The sequence below is a fragment of the Ornithorhynchus anatinus genome, chromosome 19 (assembly GCF_004115215.2).
Source record: "Ornithorhynchus anatinus isolate Pmale09 chromosome 19, mOrnAna1.pri.v4, whole genome shotgun sequence".
Taxonomy (NCBI): Eukaryota; Metazoa; Chordata; class Mammalia; order Monotremata; family Ornithorhynchidae; genus Ornithorhynchus; species Ornithorhynchus anatinus.
This window is the reverse complement of record NC_041746.1, coordinates 18354275-18373911: the sequence shown is the minus strand read 5'-3', so window position 1 is coordinate 18373911 and position 19637 is coordinate 18354275. Positions and strand designations below refer to the sequence as shown.

Here is a 19637-nt window from a genome sequence, read left to right as displayed (position 1 = left end):
TGCCTCACTCTCTGTTTTAGCTTACAGGCATCTGCGTCTCCCGCTGATTTTGAAGAGGAGATGCTTAATTCAGGCCACAGCATGGAGTCCTTGTTCTAGAACGTGTGGGATTGGCATATCAAATAGGATAACCAATGAAAACAGTAACTGTGAAATGAGAAAAGAGAAGAGACTCTGCTACATCCAGCCTTGTGACAGTACTATATTGAAGACTATCAAGGTAAGATTCGATTACAGTACGGGGAGTGTGATTGAAAAATAAAATGCTATTTTATCTAAAACAACTAGGGTACTTGGCTGCTGTGTATTAGTACTTCTGGATAGCGGAACAGAGAGAAAATACGGAGCTCTGTAGGGATTTGATATCTGTTCTCCTTCTCTTCTAGACTGTGAGTCTCCCAGACAGTTGGTCTCCCCCGCCCTCGAAACCTTATTGAAGGCCCACCTCCTCCAAGAGGCCTTCCCAGATTAAGCCCCACTTTTTCTCATCTCCCACTCCCTTCTGCATCGCCCTGACTTGCTCCCTTTGCTCTTCTCCCCTCCCGGCCCCGCACCGCTTATTTCCATATCCGTACATATTGATGTCTGTCTCCCCGCCTCTTTACCGTAAGCTCGCCGAGGCGGGGAATGTGACTGTCGTCGTATTGTACACTCCCGAGCACTTAGTACGGTGTTGCGCCCACGGTAAGCGCTCAGTCATTACGACTGAATGAATGAACGTGGAACAGGGATTGCGTTCAACACGATTAAAATGTACCTGACCCGGAGCTTGGCATGTAGGAGGTGCTTAATAAATACCACGGTTATGAATAAAATGCCCTGATACACTGGCATAAGGATACAGAGAGAAAGCGGAAGTCTTAAAGCTTCCGAAAAGTCCCGGCGGGCCTTTACTAAGAGCTCCGTGTCACTTCAGAGGAGGAGGAGGTAGGAATTGAGTCTCCTACATAGCTCAGTGGATTTGAATAGGCTATTGAGAAGAAACCACACGACCTAGTGGAAATAGCACGAGCCTGAAAGTCAGAGGACCTGGGTCTAATCCTGGTTTTGCCCCTTGCCTGCCGAGTGACCTTGGCTGAGTCACTTATCGGTGCCTTGGCTTTCTCATCTGTAAAGTGGGGATCCAATACCCGTTCTCCCAACCCCCTCAGTCTGCGGGACAGGGACGGTGTCCACCTTGATTATCTTGTATCTACCCCAGTACTTAGTACAGCGAGCGGCACGTAGTAAGCGCTTGATAAATACCATTATTATTAGGGAAGATGTTTCTTTCAGTTCATCCAATAATAATGATATCGGTATTTGTTATTCACTTAAGCCACCTACTGGGGCACATTCAAGATAATCGGGTTGGACACAGCCCATATCCCACATGGGTTTCACGGTCTGAGAGGGAGGGAGACCAGGTATTTCATCCCCATTTTACATATAAGGAAGCTAAAGCATAGAGAAGTTTTGTGGCTTGCCCAAAGTCATAATAATAATAATAATAATAATGATGTTGGCATTTAAGCACTTACTATGTGCAAGGCACTGTTCTAAGCTCTGGGGGATACAAAGTGATCAGGTTGTCCCACATGGGGCTCACGGTCTTCATTCCCATTTTGCAGATGAGGTAACTGAGGCGCAGGGAATTTAAGTGACTTGCCCAAGGTCACACAGCTGACAAGCGGCAGAGCCGGGATTTGAACCCGTCATCTCTGACTCCCTAGCTCTTTCCACTGAGCCACGCTGCTTCTCTAAGTCATATAGCAGGCAAGTGGCAGAGGCAGAATAAGAACCCAAGTCCTTGCATTCAATCGTATTTGAGTGCTTACTCTGTGCAGAGCACTGTACTAAGTGCTTGGCGACTGAGGCCCAGAAAGGTTGAGTTCGTTCATTCATTCATTCATTCATTCATTGATTCAATACTATTTATTGAGTGCTTACTAAGTCTTTTGAACCCCAGACTCATGCTTTTTCTACTAGGCCATGCTTCTTTGAAATAGTGGATAGAGCACGGGCCTGGGAGTCAGAAGGTCATGGGTTCTAATCCCAGCTCCATCACCTGTCTGCTGTGTTACCTTGGGCAAGTCATTTTACTGTACGGTGCCTCGGTTACCTCATTTGTAAAATGGGGATTGAGACTGTAAGCCTCATGTGGGAGAGGGGCTGTGTCCAATGCAATTTGCTTGTATCTACTCCAGTGATGATGACGATTATGGTATTTGTTAAGCGCTTACTATATGGCAAGCACTGTTCTAAGCACTGGAGCAGATACAAGGTAATCAGGTTGTCCCACGAGGGGCTCACAGACTTAATCCCCATTTCACAGATGAGGTAACTGAGGCACCAAGAAGTTAAGTGGCTTGCCCAAGGTCACCCGGCAGGCAAGTGGCGGAGCCGGAATTAGAACTCACGTCCAGTACAGTGACCGGAATACAGTGAACACTTACAAATACCATCATTATTATTATTCTCTACTATCTCCTTTACTTCCTTGTCCAAATTCTCATTCCGAGGATAATGCAGCTAGAATGGTGAAAGCTGCCTAGAGAGATAATTTAGCTAAAAGCTTTACAGACCCCTCCCAGCCAAAGTACACTGATAAGGTGGCTTAGTCATTAATCTGTTGTACCCTCCCTCTGGATGGATCTACTGAGCCCTACTGGTGAATCAACAACCCGAGGACAAGGGAAAAACATGGAGATTAAGAGAAATCAGTTTATTATAATAATAATATTGGTATTTAAGCGCTTACTCTGTGCAGAGCTCTCTTCTGAGCCCTGGGATAGATACAGGATAATCAGGTTGTCCCACGTGAGGTTCACAGTCTTAATCCCCATTTTCCAGATGAGGTCACTGAGGCACAGAGAAGTGAAGTGACCTGCCCACGGTCACACAGCCGCCAAGTGGCAGAGCTGGGATTCGAACCCATGACCTCCGACTCCCAAGCCTGGGCTCTTTCCCCTGAGCTACAGTTTAAAAAGAAAGGCAGCGGGAAAATAATCTCCTCGGCTGCTGATAGATGAATAAACCCTCTCTGGCCCTTACCTGAGGGGTCAGAGACAAGAAGCTGAGCGCTACAGATATAATCATAATTATTTTCATAATTTTGGTATTTGTTAAGCGCTCACTATATACCAAGCCTCAGGGACCCTTGGGAGAATGTGCAGAGGAGGGGAGAAGGCGTATCTGTTGGTAAGATCGCTGGAAGTCGGCAGTTCTTTCTGGATTTCGCTGCTTTCTATCTACGAAAGAGTGAATCGATTAGACTGTGAACCCGTCAGTGGGCAGGGATTGTCTCTCTCTGTTGCCGAATTGTACATTCCAAGCGCTTAGTCCAGTGCTCTGCACGTGCGCTCAATAAATACTTTTGAATGAATGAACCCTCGTGGATCTGCTACGTGGTCCCCTATTTCTTCGTAAGGGAGGGTAGCTCCAGGATCCCGAGGACGGAGAGTGAGTGAGGTGATCTCTCTCTGCTGTCACCCTCGGTGCCAGGGAGCTACCTGGAAGCACGACACCCCATCTTGACCCATCGTCCTCGAAAGGGGGATGCTATTTTCCTCGAACCAAATGGTGGTTCCAGAGCCCTTGGGGGGCTGGTTCAACTGGGCGGTCTTTAAGGAGCCGCTCCTACGACATGGCTCGGGGACTATCCGGTCAAACATCGGTCGCTCGGGCCCGAAAATCCCTCGATCAATGGTATTTAGTGAGCACTTACTGTGTGCCGAGCACTGCGCTACGTGCTTGGGAGAGTACGATATAAAGGAGTTGGGAGAAGCAGCGTGGCTCAGTGGAAAGAGCCCGGGCTTGGGAGTCAGAGGTCATGGGTTTGAATTCCGGCTCTGCCACCTGTCAGCTTTGTAACTGTGGGCAAGTCATTTGACTTCTCTGTACCTCAGTTACCTCGTCTGTAAAATGGGGATGAAGACTGTGAGCCTCACGTGGGACAACCTGATGACCCTGTATCTCCCCCAGCGCTTAGAACAGTGCTCTGCACATAGTAAGCGCTTAACAAACACCAACATTATTATTATTATCTTCAAACCAAATGGTGGTTCTAGAGTCCATGGGGGGCTGGTTCAATGGGGCGGTCTTTAAGGAGCCGCTCCTACAATATAGCTCGGGGACTATCTGCTCAAGCATCGGTCGCTGGGACCTGAAAATGCCTCGATCAATGGTATTCGGTAAGCATTTACTGTGTGCCGAGCACTGTGCTACGTGCTTGGGAGAGTACGATGTTACCGGAGTTGGTAGAAACATTCCCTGCCCGCAGGGAGCTTACAGTCTAGAAGGGGAGACAGACTTTCACGCATTCATTCGATGGTATTTACGGAGCACTTACTGTGTCCAGAGCACTGTACTAAGAGTTTGGGAAGGTACAATATAACTATAAACAGACACGCTTCCTGGCCACAGTGAGTCAGGCATTAGTACAAATAAATTACAGATATATGCGTAAGTCACCTCTCAGGGTCGCAGCCGGAGAGCTTCCAGGCCTCTATCGGTCTCGGCTAACGGGTGGGAGAGTCAAGCAGAGGCCAATCCATTCCATTCCTAGCCTGGGTAGCGGCTAGCGAGCGGCGGGCCATCTGCTACAAGTCCAAACTTACCCCCGCTGGGCAGCAGCGGCCCGGGAGAGAGTCGAGGGCGGAAGACTCAGGTTTACCGCGCGGACGGAGGCGACGTTAAACCTCTTCCGGATTTTCACCGAGGAAGCTCTCTGGATCCACCTGGAACGACTGCAGATGGAGGTGGGGACCTCTGGGAGAGACGTGTCCGTGGCTTCGCTACGGGTCGGACACGACTCGACGGCGTAAGGCGACTGCAACCTATAAGTGTCGCGGGGCTGAGGGTAACTGTTACAGTCGTTCTATTGTAACACTCAGTTGTTATATTGTACTCTCCCAAGCGCTTAGGACAGTTCTCTGCACACAGTAAGCACTCAGTAAATACAAGTGACTTACTGACTGGAAGGAATAAAAGGATGCAAATCCAAGGGCAACAACTAGAAGTTGCAGGCCTTCAGAACCTCAGACTTTCCCACGGAGCCCCCTATCCCAGCCTCGACTTACCACACCTCTGTCCTTTCTTCTTGGGGCCCCAAACTGCCCACCGAGCCTCGCCCCTCATCACCCCATCCCTCCCATTTCCTCCCCAGCTCTCCGTCCCCTACGCCCATAAAGATTGGCCCGAGGAAGCCCCATTCCACTGTGGGCCAAATTTCTTTTATTCTTGACCAACTCCGGACTCGATCACCGCTCTTCCCTCACGATCACCAATCCCTCATCCATCCCAGATGATATCCTCTCTCCTATACTTTCTCCCAAAGGGATCTCCCCTTGTTATAGTGGACTCTCCCCAGCTTTTAGTACGGTAGGTATTCAAGCAACGTGATGGACTGATTCTTCTCACTCCCCCTCACTCGTGGGGAAAGAGGGAGGAGTCGGCCTGTTCCCCGCCGCCCCATAATGTCACTTTTGCACCATCCCATCCCACAGTCCTTCACTTTCTCTTCCTTTGAAGCCCACGTCGTCTGCCTCTACCGACCACCAAAATGACTAGTTGCCGTCATCGACTACTGCTTTTCTGAGTAATTTTGATGCATTTCTCCCTGCTTCCTTCTCTCCTTCTCCTCCCCCCATAAAATCCCATCTCCTCCAACAAGACTTCCCCATTAACTCCCATCTCCTCCAATAAGACGTCCCCATTAACTCCCAATACTCAAGCCCCTTTTCTGAATAATTCTGAGGCATTTCTCCCTGCTTCCTTCTCTCCTCCTCCTCTCTGCATAAAATCTCATCTCCTCCAAGAAGCCTTCCCAGTTAACTCCCAATACTCAAGCCATATCAACCTCAGTCACTTATATCGTGTACATAGTTATTTATACCCTCCCTTAGCACTTGAATACATATGAATGATCAACTGTACAATTTATATTTCTCCATTGGTAAATATTTTAAATTCGGGTCCCCCTCCAAAAGAGCAAAATCTCCTTGGGGTTGAACATTCTGTAGTCTGGTTTAGATCGTTTTCTTCACTTCAAGCATCACTTTACTTTCCAGGTTCCCAAAGGAAAAACCTGTCAACCAACATTCCGACCTTCCAAAGCAGAGAAACTTGCCTTTTCTGGATGCGCCAGCACTCAGAGCTACAAACCAACTTTCTGTGGCGTGTGCTTAGACAAGAGATGCTGCATCCCCAACAAATCTAAAATGATTACGATTCAATTTGACTGCCCAGATGAAGCGTCGTTTAAGTGGAGGATGATGTGGATCACCTCTTGTGTCTGTCAGCAGATCTGCAGAGATCCGGGAGATATATTTTCTGAGCTCAGAATTTTATGAACGGGCTTGACGTGGTCAGCCGTCATCTCCTCAAAGCCTGTTTCCTGAAATTTCCATCTCAAGTTTGCCCCTAAAACTGAAAATGCACAAGTTGGTATTGCTGATGTGGACCTGCTCTTGGCAGACATGAAGATGCACTTGTGAAATCTTCCCCCCGTGACATGGTCGTGATGGTATTTATTAAGTGCTTACTACTGTACTAAGTGCTGGGAAGGAGTAGACGAGTGAGAAAAAGACATGGGAATCGCTCAGGAGTATTAAATGTTTTTATATGAGTTATTCTTATACTGGGAAAGTGTAGCAAGGTTATTGATAAAAATAAAATCAGGCCCTAATATGTTGACTCTCACAAGGATGGTGGATTATGTGCAGAACCAAGAAGTCTGCTGTGGTCTGCCCCTAATTGTCAACAGAGGCGATTTAAAAAATATATTTTTTGAAATTATTTCCAGTAATTCATTGCACTATGCAACAAAACCTGGAAATATCCACAGTCAGATGAAGCACAAAAAAAACCCACCAAAACATTTGGGTCAAGCTGACTCCCAGGATTGGACTTTAAAAATTAAGGTAAATAATCCTACAATAAAATACATTTTTCCTGCTCTTTGCTCATCTTATAATCTTTCAAATTTCTTTTGCGAACTAAAGAATAGTTCTTTTTTAAAGTATTTCTAGACATGGCCCGATTCAAGATCTTCCACACTTTTTCCCCCAGTAAGTTTTGTAACTTTGATCAAATGCTTGTTTGAATGTCGGATAAATTAGTCCCTTTAATTTCAGCGGTACTAAGAAAAAGAATGAAAGTTCTGAACTAAGGAAAATGGAAAAGCACTTAGTACATTATTTAGACTTGGATAAATAGATTTTAGTTTCCAAGAATTGCCTCAACAAATAAAACTCATTTAAAGCTTTGCATTATAAATTAAAAAACTATTGTATAGTCACGCTATAATCGAAGTTCCCTTGAAGGACTCTTAAACTGCAGTTTATATTAATTGTGAAGTGTCTATTTACTGAACTACTCAGAGATGTAACAGATCCTGAACAGGTCAAGCTCGGCAGGTGTCTGTATGGCTGTATATATTTTATGTGCGACAAAGCAATACCTAATAAAAGTTCATACATGCAATATTTAATATTATTCAATAATTCAGTTTGATAAAAAAAGCAGATTGAAATGGAAATGGAAAGTAATACTTTTTAATGAATGAAATATGAAGCCAAGGAGTTGAATATTCAATTACACAAAAATATAAACATTTTATGGAAAAACATTCTCATCTTTGAATAGCTTTACCGTGAATCACCGGTTGGTTAGACAGCGCTGCAGAATACAATCGAGTGCTGTAATAATTAAGACTTTATTAAATAGCTGATGATTAGCGCAGACATCACAACCAGTTAAAGATGGACTCCCCAGTGCTAACTCACCTGAAAAAGGGACCGTCTTCCCCAAACCACAATCGCAAGTCTAGCGGCTTCAGATATTTCAGTCCGGCACCTTCGACCAACGGGACCAAAACGCAAATCTCAATCCGCTTTCTAGACACAAGGCACTGAGGAAATTCGAAGGCTTTGGGTGAATTCTCTAGTAGCAAAATCACAGCTTTAAGGGCCATCCGGCGAGTTGCACATCACCGCAGGGGGGACCGTCGGAGGCTTTTTTCCCTTACATGGCTACGTTCAGCCTAGGTGGGGCTTGCACGGGCGTACGCTTAGTAGCATCCAGCTGCCTATATTCCTCAATGAGAGAAGTCAACGACGAAACGGCTTCGGTGAAACAGCTCTCCTCCATCCCTTCGACCTGTAGGTAGTGATGAAGGTGAGCCTGGAAAATGAAATCGATCGATCGATCAGTGGCTTCCCTGGAGTGCTTACTGTGTGCAGAGCACTGTCCTCGGCGCTTGGGCGAGCGCGATACAACGGCGGAGTTGGTAGAAACGTTCCCCGCCTCCGGCAAGCTGAACGGGGGGCAGAAGAAGCCACGGCCACAAAGGAGACTAGAGTTGGGTAACCGAAACAGGCCGTAAATGTAGAAACATTAGGTCATTTGTTATCATGCGTACACGTGTTGCCAAAGTGAACTTTCTAAGTGCTCAGTACGGTGCTCTGCACAGCAAGCGCTCAATAAATACGACAATGAATGAATATATGAAGATTTAACCAAACGTATCAAAACATACGCAAAGACCAATTACGCTTCTAGTGGATATCTGGCACTGTTTTTTGGTTTTGCCTCCTTATCTCCCAATTCTTCAGGGGGCTTTCGTTTGAAAAGAGCTGCTCTCCTGTTGATTACGGGGCGTCATGTGGAGCAGGCTGATGCGACTGTATCCCAGATCGCTGCTGAAGCATTATCTGGGTTCCCTCTTACCGTGTCCCAGTTTCACCTCACCAACTAGCAGTTTCTCGGCTAGTTCCGTGTCCTCCATTCCTACCAGTGAAGTGATATTAAGGTGAACCTCACTTCAGACTGTGCGAGATCTGATTATCTCGTCTCTACCCCAGCAAGGACGACTGCGCTTGGCAAATGATAAGCACTTAACAATAACGTCATCCTAATCCCAATAATTATCATTTAACGCTACGAGACTATTGGTTCCAGGACTGTGTTTAAAGTGATCCCATTTTGCCATTTGGCCCGTAAGCGACTCCGATGTGATCGCTCAAGTAGTCAGAGGGAGCGTCTGGAGCAAGCCAGAGACTGAATCTGCTCTGCGCAAAATCGAGGTCTGTGTTTTTTAAATGGTAAAAACACATCCCGCTTTGCCTTTGAGAAAATTAAACAGGGGGTAGCAACTGCACGATTTTGTTGTCTCATTTTTAGACTGGTGTGTAAAACTATTTCCATCCTCACAGAAATGGAGTTCTTGCCAGTGTGTACTTCCTGGGAGTTGGCCCTGTTGACTGTAAGTTCACTGTGGATAAGGAATGTGTCTGCCAACTCTATACTATTTTACTTCCCCAAGTGCTTAGTACAGTGCTCTGCACATAGTAAGCGCTCTATAAATCCTCCTGATTGAACGGATATTGATACTTCTTGCTTATGAGCCCTGAGACTCTTTGCTGTGGCCCTTGCTTGTTGGCCTTTATGAGTCAAAGGCAGGCAAAGGGGGACGAAGACAGGTTCTGTGAACCAGAAACGCCACAGATGCTATTGTGGTCAAATTATACAGACGTGGTTTATCGGGGTATCTGGTGTGAACTCTGAGGAAAGAACAATGGTATGTGGCTTGCGGAAATACTACTCCTGTTGGCAAACATTCTCCCCATGAGTTTCTAAACGGCATGGAGCATTCTCCTGGGAAACATTTTCGGCAAAGAAATTTCCTCCGAATAAATCCTACCCCCAAAATACGGGAAGGGCCATGGAAATCATACCCACACCTACCCGTAAACCGCGCCAATCCTTACATTTGGCAACAGAAGAGATTATCTTTCTCAAGGATCGAGCGATATCAATCAGATCCAACTATTTATCGCCGAGAGGCATCCCAGTCTAACAGCGGTACCGTCCCTAATAAGCGTAGGTCTTAAAAATGTCTATTTTAATACGTCTGTGACGTAGTGGTCTTTAATAAATCTCCACTTACCTTTTTCTTGAAGAGTCTTAAAAATCTCTCTCTGAGTTCCATGAAAGTAGGCTTTACACAGGTGTTGTTGGCTAATGCCAACAGTGAGTGAGAATGGCCAACCGGAGGTATTGAACATAGGCTGGTTTTCCAGCCTTCTTGATTCCAGGAAACAAACTGGAGAGAAGGTTTCAACCTGCAACACAAAAGCTGACACCTAAGGATCACATAACGACGGATCTGACAACATAGGGTGACAGGAATTTTAAGAAACGCACCAACTTTCTGGGGAAATCAAAGGAAAAAAATGTGGAAGTGATTTTCACTAAATTAAGTAGACACAGCTAGAATTCACTGGATAATGGCCAATAATGATCTTTCGGGGGCAAAGTCCACATAGGTGCAATTGGCACTGAACCTTTACTTGGAGTTCAAGTCTAGTGGGTACAGCACGGTCCTGGGAATCAGAAGAATCTGGGTTCTAATTCCGGCGCGGTCACCTGTCTGCTGTGTGACCCTGGGCAAGTCACTTAGCTTCTCTGACCCTCAGTTAACATCTCTAAAATGGGGATTAAGACTGTAAGCCCCAGGTGGGACAGGGACTGTGTCAAGACCGATTAGCTTGTATCTATCCCATTGTTTAGTACAGTACCTGGCACATAATAAGTACTTAAGAAATATCACAATTTTTATTATTATTATTTCTGCCTTCATATCAAAAACAAATTTACTGGAATCAGTTATCACAATTTTTTTAAAAATTCAGCTTTTACCATTCAAGCAGATTGAAAAAGTATCAAGTCAAACCTTTCAATGTTCCTGCGAAGATCTGAAACGTGGACATTTCCTCGAACCATAAGAGCACAAGCAAGGTAGAGACTGTGTTTTGGGTCAGCTCGAATTAGTTGGTGATCTTTGCTAAAGGCATCTGAAAACATCTGATCCAACCTAGAATAACGAAAGTCATTTTTTTACAGCAAATGTTATTTATTGAACAAAACCAGTTTACGGGTCCTACATATTACTACTTAATGAAAATGCAAGTCCTATTTAAATATAAATTTAAAATGACATGCTAATGTCTAATGACATTAGAAGGTCAGCTTCTAATTCTGTTTATGTCACTTGTCTACTGCATGACCCTGGGCAAGTCATTTAACATCTTTGTACCTCGGTTTCCTCATCTGTAAAACGGAGATTAAATATCCAGTCTCCCCTCCCATTTAGACTGTGAGCCTCGTATAGGACAGAGCCTGTATCCAATCCTGCCTTGCATCTGCCGTCGTGCTTATCACAGAGTTTTGCTTCCAGTCACAACATCACTAAAATCCACCCTTTCCTCTCCATCCAAACTGCTACCAAGCAGTTAACTGTTCCCGCCTTGACTGCTCCATCAGCCTCCTTGCTGACCTCCCTGTCTTCTGCCTCTCCCGTTCTAGTCCAAACCTCACTCTGCGGCTCGGATCATTTTTCTGAAAAAGAGGTCAGTCCACGTCTCATCACTCCTCAAGAAACTCCATTTGTCGCCTCTTCCGCATCAAACGGAACCTCCTGCCCCTTGGTTTTAAAGCACTCAATCACCTTGTCCCTTTCTATCCTACCTCGCTGATTTCCTATTACAATCCACCACGCTTACGTTGCTCTTCTGTCGCCAACCTCCTCACTCGACTTCGATCTTGTCTCTCTTTCGTTCTTTCATTCAATAGTATTTATTGAGTGCTTACTATGTGCAGAGCACTGTACTAAGCGCTTGGAATGCACAATTTGGCAACAGATAGAGACAATCCCTGCCCCATGACGGGCTCTCAGTCTAATCGGGGGAGATGGATGGACAAAAACAAGACAACATAATCACGATAAATAGAATCAAGGGGATAGACACCTCATTAACAAAATAAATAGGGTAATAAAAATATACACCCCTCACCTAAGGCCTGCCTCCGGCCTGGAACTCCCTTTCCCTTCATACCCAGCAGACCATCACTCTCCTGGTCTTCAAAGCCTTATTAAATTCACACCTCCATCCAGAGCTCTCCCTGACTAAACTCTCATTTCCTCTCTCTCCCTTCGGCTTCACTCCTCACTTGGATTTGTAACATTTATATTCCCCACCCTCAGCCCCATAGCACTTAGGTACGTATCTGTAATTTATTCACTTAATGTCTGTCTCCTCCTTAGACTGTAGGCTTCTACCAACCCTATTGTACTTTCCCAAGCCCTCAGTACAGGACTCTGCACAGAATAAGCACTCAGTAAATAAGATTGCTTAACCAGGATTAGAACTCAGGTCCTCTGACTCCCAGCCCCAAACTCTTTCCACTGGGCCGTACTACTTCTTTAGAGTATAAGCTCCTTCTGAGCAGGAAATGTGATCCTTGTCTGATTTATACTTCATAGGACTTTAGTACAGTGCATTCCACTCAGTGGGTGCTCAATAAATGCTATTACTACGGATATTACAAGGAAAGGGTTGAAGCGAAGTTATGCCATGGCTTTGGGATTAGGATTCTATTGTGATGCTTTAAATTATGCTATAACTTTCAAACGTTTTCAGATATTTTCAAATGTACCCAATGATTGGGAAACCTCATTTTTAAATACCCAAACTCGTTCTAACTACGCCCATTATGGATTTCACTAAAGTGGGCAGAAGGAATTTCATTTTTGCAGAAATGGCAACAAGCGAAATCCTAGAATATTAAAGTAATCTTTACTTAGAGAAGATAACATTCAAAACCCCCTAATTTATGTCTTCTGTTCTCCTCCAAGACAAAAATAGATGCAGAATACAGAACTAGAATTCCTTAAACTAAACCACAACCAAAAGCCCCTCAACTGCTTAAAGCAGCTTCTGACAATTTAAAATAGCTTTTAAAACCCTCTTTAATTACAGCAATGAGTCACTGGTTTTATAAAAAACAAAAAATACCTAATACCTTGTTTAATCAAGATATAAACTTAACCTGTAGATTATCTGATCAATGACATGGCAGAATTTTAGGAACTTGTAGTAGATTAGCAGATAAAGATTCTAAATATAAAAGTCACTAATTCAGTGAAAATATTTGGGTGAACAACAGTTTAAAAATAATTCACATTTGATATTTCATTTATCTACTATTCGTGGTTTTGAAACTTCGCTCCCTACTAGTGCTTTCTTTTTATTAATAGAAACTTTTTACTCATTTTTAAACAAACACAATTCTCTGAATTTCAGCTCGGTGGAATGCATAGGATGAAAATGCTGTAGATTACCATTACTCACCACCAAAGTCAAGTTTATCAAGCACTATATCCCCCAAAGTAATCTTATGTACCTAAATTTATTTGATTAATTTGAATTTATTTTACTGGGGAAGCTTCTGCATTGCTAGAGTTTGGGTGAGATTATGCACAGCAGGCCTCGGGGAATTCATGTCCTTTGACGTTACGCAATATGAAAATTGACTATACACCAGAATTATACAAAAAAACCACCTCTTATAATGTTACCATGTTGAAGTTACAAAAGTAACCACTTTGAAGGAGTGCTTAAAAAAAATGAGTTCTTTCAACGTATTTTTTTCTCAGAAAAATGAATGACTATTTTAGGTACTATATTCAAAGAACTGGTAGCTGTAAATTCCTTTGTCTGCAGTAAACGCCTCAATATGAAAACCACAGTCCTCTACAGTGGAACAACAGTTATGTTTACAAACATTTAATTCAGTTGTACACAGACAGTAGAGGGATCAATAAATTCGACTGATTGATCGATTGGTTACAGCAGCGTGGTTTATTTCACTATGCTTGTCAGAGGCAAAAGAAAAAATGCTCTTTTGCTTGAGCCTCTAGATTTCTGCCACTTGCACTCCCAAAGAATGCTCTTTAAATGTCCTTGAGGTATTTATAAATATTGTGAGTATTCAGTTCAACAAAGATGTTCCTAACCTTCCAAGTTTCACTTGCGATCCACATAAGAAAAAACAAAACCCCCAAAACTGTTATTTATATTGAGACTAATTATTCAGTTGTATTTATTGAGCGCTTACTGGGTGCAGAACATTGCACTAAGTGCTTGGAGAATAATATTAATAATAATAATAATAATAATGTTGGTATTTGTTAAGTGTTTACTATGTGCAGAGCACTGTTCTAAGCGCTGGGGTAGATACAGGGTCATCAGGTTGTCCCACGTGAGGCTCACAGTCTTAATCCCCATTTTACAGATGAGGGAACTGAGGCGCAGAGAAGTTAAGTGATTGCCCATAGTCACACAGCTGCCAAGTGGCCGAGCCGGGATTCGAACCCATGACCTCTGACTTCCAAGCTCGGGCTATTGCCATTGAGCCATGCTGCTTAGGCATTAATTACATGTTTAGCTTATTTGCTAAGATTATTTTTCTTCTCTGAAATTAGGCATTGATTAAATGTTTGGCTTATTTGCTAAGTAGGATGATTTTTCCTCTCTGAAATACCTCGATTTTATGGGGCCATTTCAAATCCATAATGGCTTTAGAGTAATCAATCAACCGATGGCCCGAATTTGGGTGACAGGGCTGATTTAGGACCGCTTGCCTCCACTGCTTCGAGATCGACAACGGACGGACGGAGCTTGCCCAGGTGACCTTGAGTGGTCTGACACTGTCAACCATCCCTCTAGACCAGGAGCTCATTGTGGGCAAAGGACAGTGCCTGTTTGTTCTTATAATATACTCTCCCAAGCGCTCAGTACAGTGCTTTGCACGCCGTAAGCTCTCAATAAATATGACTGAATGAACCAACGAATGAACCCTCCGCTTCTCCTAGAAACATTATCCAACCTCAGCTTCACCAACATGTCCTGGTTCTCCCCCTCTAGACTGAAAGCTCGTTGTGGGCAGGGAATTCATCTGTTCTATTGTACTTTTTCAATTGTATATATTTTCATTACCCTATTTATTTTGTTAATGAAATGTACATCGTCTTGATTCGATTTATTTGCTATTGTTTTAATGAGATGTTCATCTCTTGATTCTATTTATTGCTATTGTTCTCGTCTGTCCGTCTCCCCCGATTAGACCGTGAGCCCGTCAAAGGGCAGGGACCGTCTCTATCTGTTACCGATTTGTCCATTCCAAGCGCTTAGTACAGTGCTCTGCACATAGTAAGCGCTCAATAAATACTATTGAATGAATGAATACTCTCCCAAGTGTTTAGTAGAGTGCTCCGCACCCAGTAGGCGCTCAATAAATACGACTGATTGACTACCTCTGAACATCTACCGGTTCTAGGTAGCACAGATAGATGCTCATTGCTCTCCCAGAAGGTTTCAGGGTGGGAATTACTCCTCTCTGCAAGCCGTCGCTGAGTCCCCTCGAAGAAATAGCCAAGAAGGAAGCCCCATCCCCTGGAGGCAAGATGGCAGGAGTAAAACTGCTCTCCGGTCATTTCTTGCCACCTACCGCCGGTCTCGAAACAGACCAAAAATAAGTCTCCTTAAATATCAAATTCCATTTGGAACCTACAGAAAAATAAAGCCGTCCTACCTTCGAGGAGGAACATCGACATCTGCAAGTGTGTACAGAGGAGTGAGGCTTGAAACAAGATAATGAAGTTGAGGAAAGGGAACCAAATTCATGCTGATTTCATTAAGGTCCATGTTAAGGGAGCCTTCGAACCTGGCAGAGCTAAACATTGAACAAAATATGATTAAGAAAAATGAATTTATTTTGAAATTATGCAGAAGCAGTTTTTAACATAATTCTTTTTAATGAATATTTCTCAAATCATTTTATACAGTACAATTTCCACAGTATCATTGGATATTGGAAAAGAATATTTCGTGCTACTAGACAAAAAATGAATTTCCTAGATCATACGAATGACAAAAAGCCTCAAGGCACCTTGGCTTTCCTTTTTGAAAATTCGATTTAAAATGGACCAGGACAATTTGTAGTTAAGCCTGAACGCTGATTAACACAACAGTTTGATTTTTCTAAGGTGGATTGCCACATATAGGGCTGAATCTTCTCTAAGAATAATATTCCTTTTAACCAGAACTAGCAATCGATTGCATTATTTTTTTTCTCTTCTGTAATGGAATATGCTAATACATTTACAGAGGTGGGGAAAGGGGTTAAGGTCCTTCTCTTAGGTTTAACTCAGAAGTATATATTCTAAATTGCCAGGCCCCAAAGTCCGAAGGCCTGAAACCTTCTCAAAGTTTATACTGCAAACTAAGAATTAGTCATTGAGAATGCCTTTGTCTCCTCCTACCTCATCTTGCTGCTCTCCTACTACAACCCAGTCTGCTCACTTCACTCCTCTAATGCCCGCCTACTCACAGTCTCGTCTATCTCGCCACCGACCTCTCGCCCACATCCCGCTTCTGGGCCTGGAACACCCTCCTTTTTCATATCTGACAGACAATACTCCCCCACTTTCATAGCCTTATTGAAAGCACATCTCCTCCAAGAAGCCTTCCCTGTCTAAGCTCTCTTATCCTCTTCTTCCACTCCCTGACTTCCTTCATTCATCCACCGTCCCAGGCGCACAGAGGTTATACACATATCCGTAATTTATTTACTTATATTAAAGTCTGGCTCCGCCACTAGATTATAAACTCACTGTGGGCAGGGAATGGGTCTTAATATTGTTATACTTTACTCTCCCAAGCACTTAAAATAGCGCTCTGCACACAATACGCACTCAGTAAGTCCGACTGATTGATTGATGCCACAAGAGCGCCAGACACGTCCTGGAATCTAAAGAGAGACCACGTCTAATTCCCACCTCTGTATTCTCTCCCAGTGTCTAATACAGTGCTTGGCACACAGTAAGTGCTCAACACACTTACTACTAAACACTCTTAAGTATGGCCGTTACAGCTTTGACAAAAACCAGTCGCCCTAATTATTACCTTGTCAAATTGAGCAGTAAATTTGCCACGATGTTGTTCATCGTATCGAATGGTTTCGCCTGATGCTTTCTGATACCTCCTTCGCTTGAAGTTATCAAACTTCTCGGCTTCAAGGTCGTACCTGGCTTTCCGGACTTTGTCATCTGATTAATTTTGCTGACGATGTCAAACAGAGACTTACAAGGAGAGAAACGTGAAACAAGGACTGAAGAAGGCAGAATACGGTCACGGTTTCATCCTTCATAAAACAATTTTCAGTCGGGAAGTCTCAGTGAGACGGTGACCGAGACGGTGGCCAAATCCGATGGTTTCTCCTCCACCTTTATCCTCGACTGCTGCTTTTGACGCTGTGGACCACCCCCTTCGATTTGAAATATAACCAATCGATCGTATTTATTGAGCACTTAACTGTGTGCACGGCACTGCACTAAACACTCGGGAGAGTACGATGTGATAGAGTTGGTAGACATATCTCCTCCCTAAAGTGATTATCCAAACTTGGCTCGAATGACACTATCATCTCCTGTTTCTCCACCCATCTCTCTGACTGCTCATTATTATTCTCTTTCCCAGCTCTTCCTCTGTCACCCCTTCTATTCTCCATCTAAACCCACTCCCTCGGAAAACTCAATCTCTCCCAAGGCCTCAACTACCATCGCTACGTGGACAATTCCCGAATCGACTTCTGCCGGCCTCACCTCTCTCCTTCTCTGTAGTTTTGCACTTCCTCCTACCTTCAGGACATCTCCACTTGGATGTCACACTGACACCTCTTCTTCCCACCTAGACCCTGTCCTCCCCTTGTCTATCACTGTAGAAAACACCACCAACCTCCGTCTCACAAGCCTGTAGCCTTTGGCATTATCCTCGACTCATCTCTCTCATTCAATCCACATATTCAATCTGTCACCAAGTGCTACTTTCACATGATCGCTAAACTCCACTCTTTCCTCTCCATCCAAACTGTTATTATGCTGATCCAGATACTCATCATAGCCCATCCTGACTACTGTATCAGCCTCCTTGCCGACTTCCCTGCCTCCTCTTTTTCTCCTCCTCAGTCCTTACTTCACTCTGCTGCCCGGATGATTTTTCTAAGAAATCATTCAACCCACATCTCCTCATTCTTCAAGATCAACCAGTGATTTGCCCAATCAATCCAGCATTAAAGAGAAACTCCTTACTATCAGCATGCTCCCTTCTACCTTACCCTGCTGATTTCCTACTATAACCCAGATGACACATTTCTCTCCTCTGATGTCAACTTACTCACTGTACTTCGATCTTATCTCACATTCGGCTCCTGGTCAAGCTAGACCCCTTGGGTCTTTATTTCACGGTACCCATGTCTGGTCGTAGACATATCTCCGCTCTTTGCTTTTCAACATTTAAGTTCTCTACCTTACATTTTCCCCTGTTAAATTGCACAATTTTCAGAGGAGGATTTTTCCAATTTGTCTCTGTCATTTTTAAGGTTACCGCTCTTTTCTTAATGGGTTGGCAATCTCACCCAAATTGGAATCGTCTGAAAATTGAATGCGCTGCTCTCAATTCCTCAAAGTTCTGTTCCAACCTGCTATTGGAGCTAAAGATTTTGAACCCGCCTCGGAATGGGGGGGTGGGTGTCATTGATAGACCACCTCAGAGTGATGGTGAGCTACTGCTTTCTCATGTGGAGTGTAATCCCAGAGCTCACTGTTCATCCACGAACGGCTGTATGACTAAAGACTATAATTTCCCTGTTTGTCAACGTGACTGTCATGGGTGACTGAATGAAAACACTTCTGGAAGCAGTTTTTGGTGAAGCAAAGGGACGTGAGTTTATTGACATCACCCAAGCTGAAGTCTATTTGACCTTCACGAAGCCAAATCAGTTACACCTTCACATCGCGTGCACTTCTAGTGCTTGCAAATTGCCGTATATAAAGAAGGCAGAGAACCGACAGTTTGCCTTACTTCGTTTTCGATGGGAAGCACACAGTCAGCATGCTCATTCAGTTCCTTCATCGCCAAGACGCTGTTGTACGGTGAAGTGATGACGTCGTCTTCCCCGGATGGATAGACTGAAGTAACCAATCTGTACACTTCTGGGAATTCTTCTTCAAGCACATTTAAAACAAATGTGCCGAGGCCAGATCCTGTGCCTAACAGTGGAAATGCATAAGAAAACAGATGAAGTGACATTCAAGATCAGGGATAGTCCACTGTCTTAAACATGTCTTAAAATCCCATTTAAAAAACTAAAATGATCACATTCTGCACTTGACCTTTCATCCATTCATTTGAAAATTGTTCCACTGTAATTTTCAAATGATTCCTGCACTTAAACACTCATTTCATGTTCCGTTTCAGGTGAAATCATCACAGAGAGGAGACAAATTTGGAGCTCTCAAATTCCACACTTTCTCTTCTCTACGCTCACTTAAGGTAGCACGGGGCCGACCGTTACCGTCATCAAAATTCTTTCCCATCCCCATCAGCCACTGCCTTCCAGATGATTCCACCATTTGTCGATCACGTCTATCTGACTCCCCATTAGATGTATCATACTTTTGCTTAGTGCAGTGCTCTGTGCACAGTAACAGAAGTAATGTTGGTATTTGTTAAGCGATCACTATGTGCTGAGCACTGTTCTAAGCGCTGGCGTAGATACAGGGTAATCAGGTTGTCCCACGGTCATAATCCCCATTTTACAGATGAGGTAACTGAGGCACCGAGAAGTAAAGTGACTTGCCCAAAGTCACACAGCGGATAGGTGGCGGAGCCAGGATTAGAATCCATGACCTCTGACTCCTAAGCCCGTGCGTAAGCAGTTCATAAATACCACTGATGGATTATAAGCCCGTAGAG

The 19637-nt window shown here is 44.0% G+C and overlaps 2 protein-coding genes across 4 annotated transcripts in view; one reads left to right on the top strand and one right to left on the bottom strand.

The window, feature by feature from the left end:
- Nucleotides 1-7519, top strand: part of CCN6 (cellular communication network factor 6) — a 19588-nt gene extending 12069 nt beyond the window's left edge. The window contains exons 4-5 of the mRNA XM_029047677.1: nt 21-220; nt 6051-7519. Coding sequence (XP_028903510.1) covers nt 21-220; nt 6051-6332 — 482 coding nt within the window. The 3' untranslated portion in view covers nt 6333-7519. The remainder of the gene's footprint in view (nt 1-20; nt 221-6050) is intronic.
- Nucleotides 7520-19637, bottom strand: part of TUBE1 (tubulin epsilon 1) — a 26253-nt gene continuing 14135 nt past the window's right edge. For all 3 annotated transcript variants that reach the window (XM_029047689.2, XM_039914836.1, XM_029047690.2), the window contains 6 exons: nt 18744-18931; nt 16788-16963; nt 15415-15555; nt 10715-10855; nt 9929-10103; nt 7520-8163 (listed from right to left, as the gene is read on the bottom strand). In XM_029047689.2, coding sequence (XP_028903522.1) covers nt 8005-8163; nt 9929-10103; nt 10715-10855; nt 15415-15555; nt 16788-16963; nt 18744-18931 — 980 coding nt within the window. In that variant the 3' untranslated portion in view covers nt 7520-8004. The remainder of the gene's footprint in view (nt 8164-9928; nt 10104-10714; nt 10856-15414; nt 15556-16787; nt 16964-18743; nt 18932-19637) is intronic.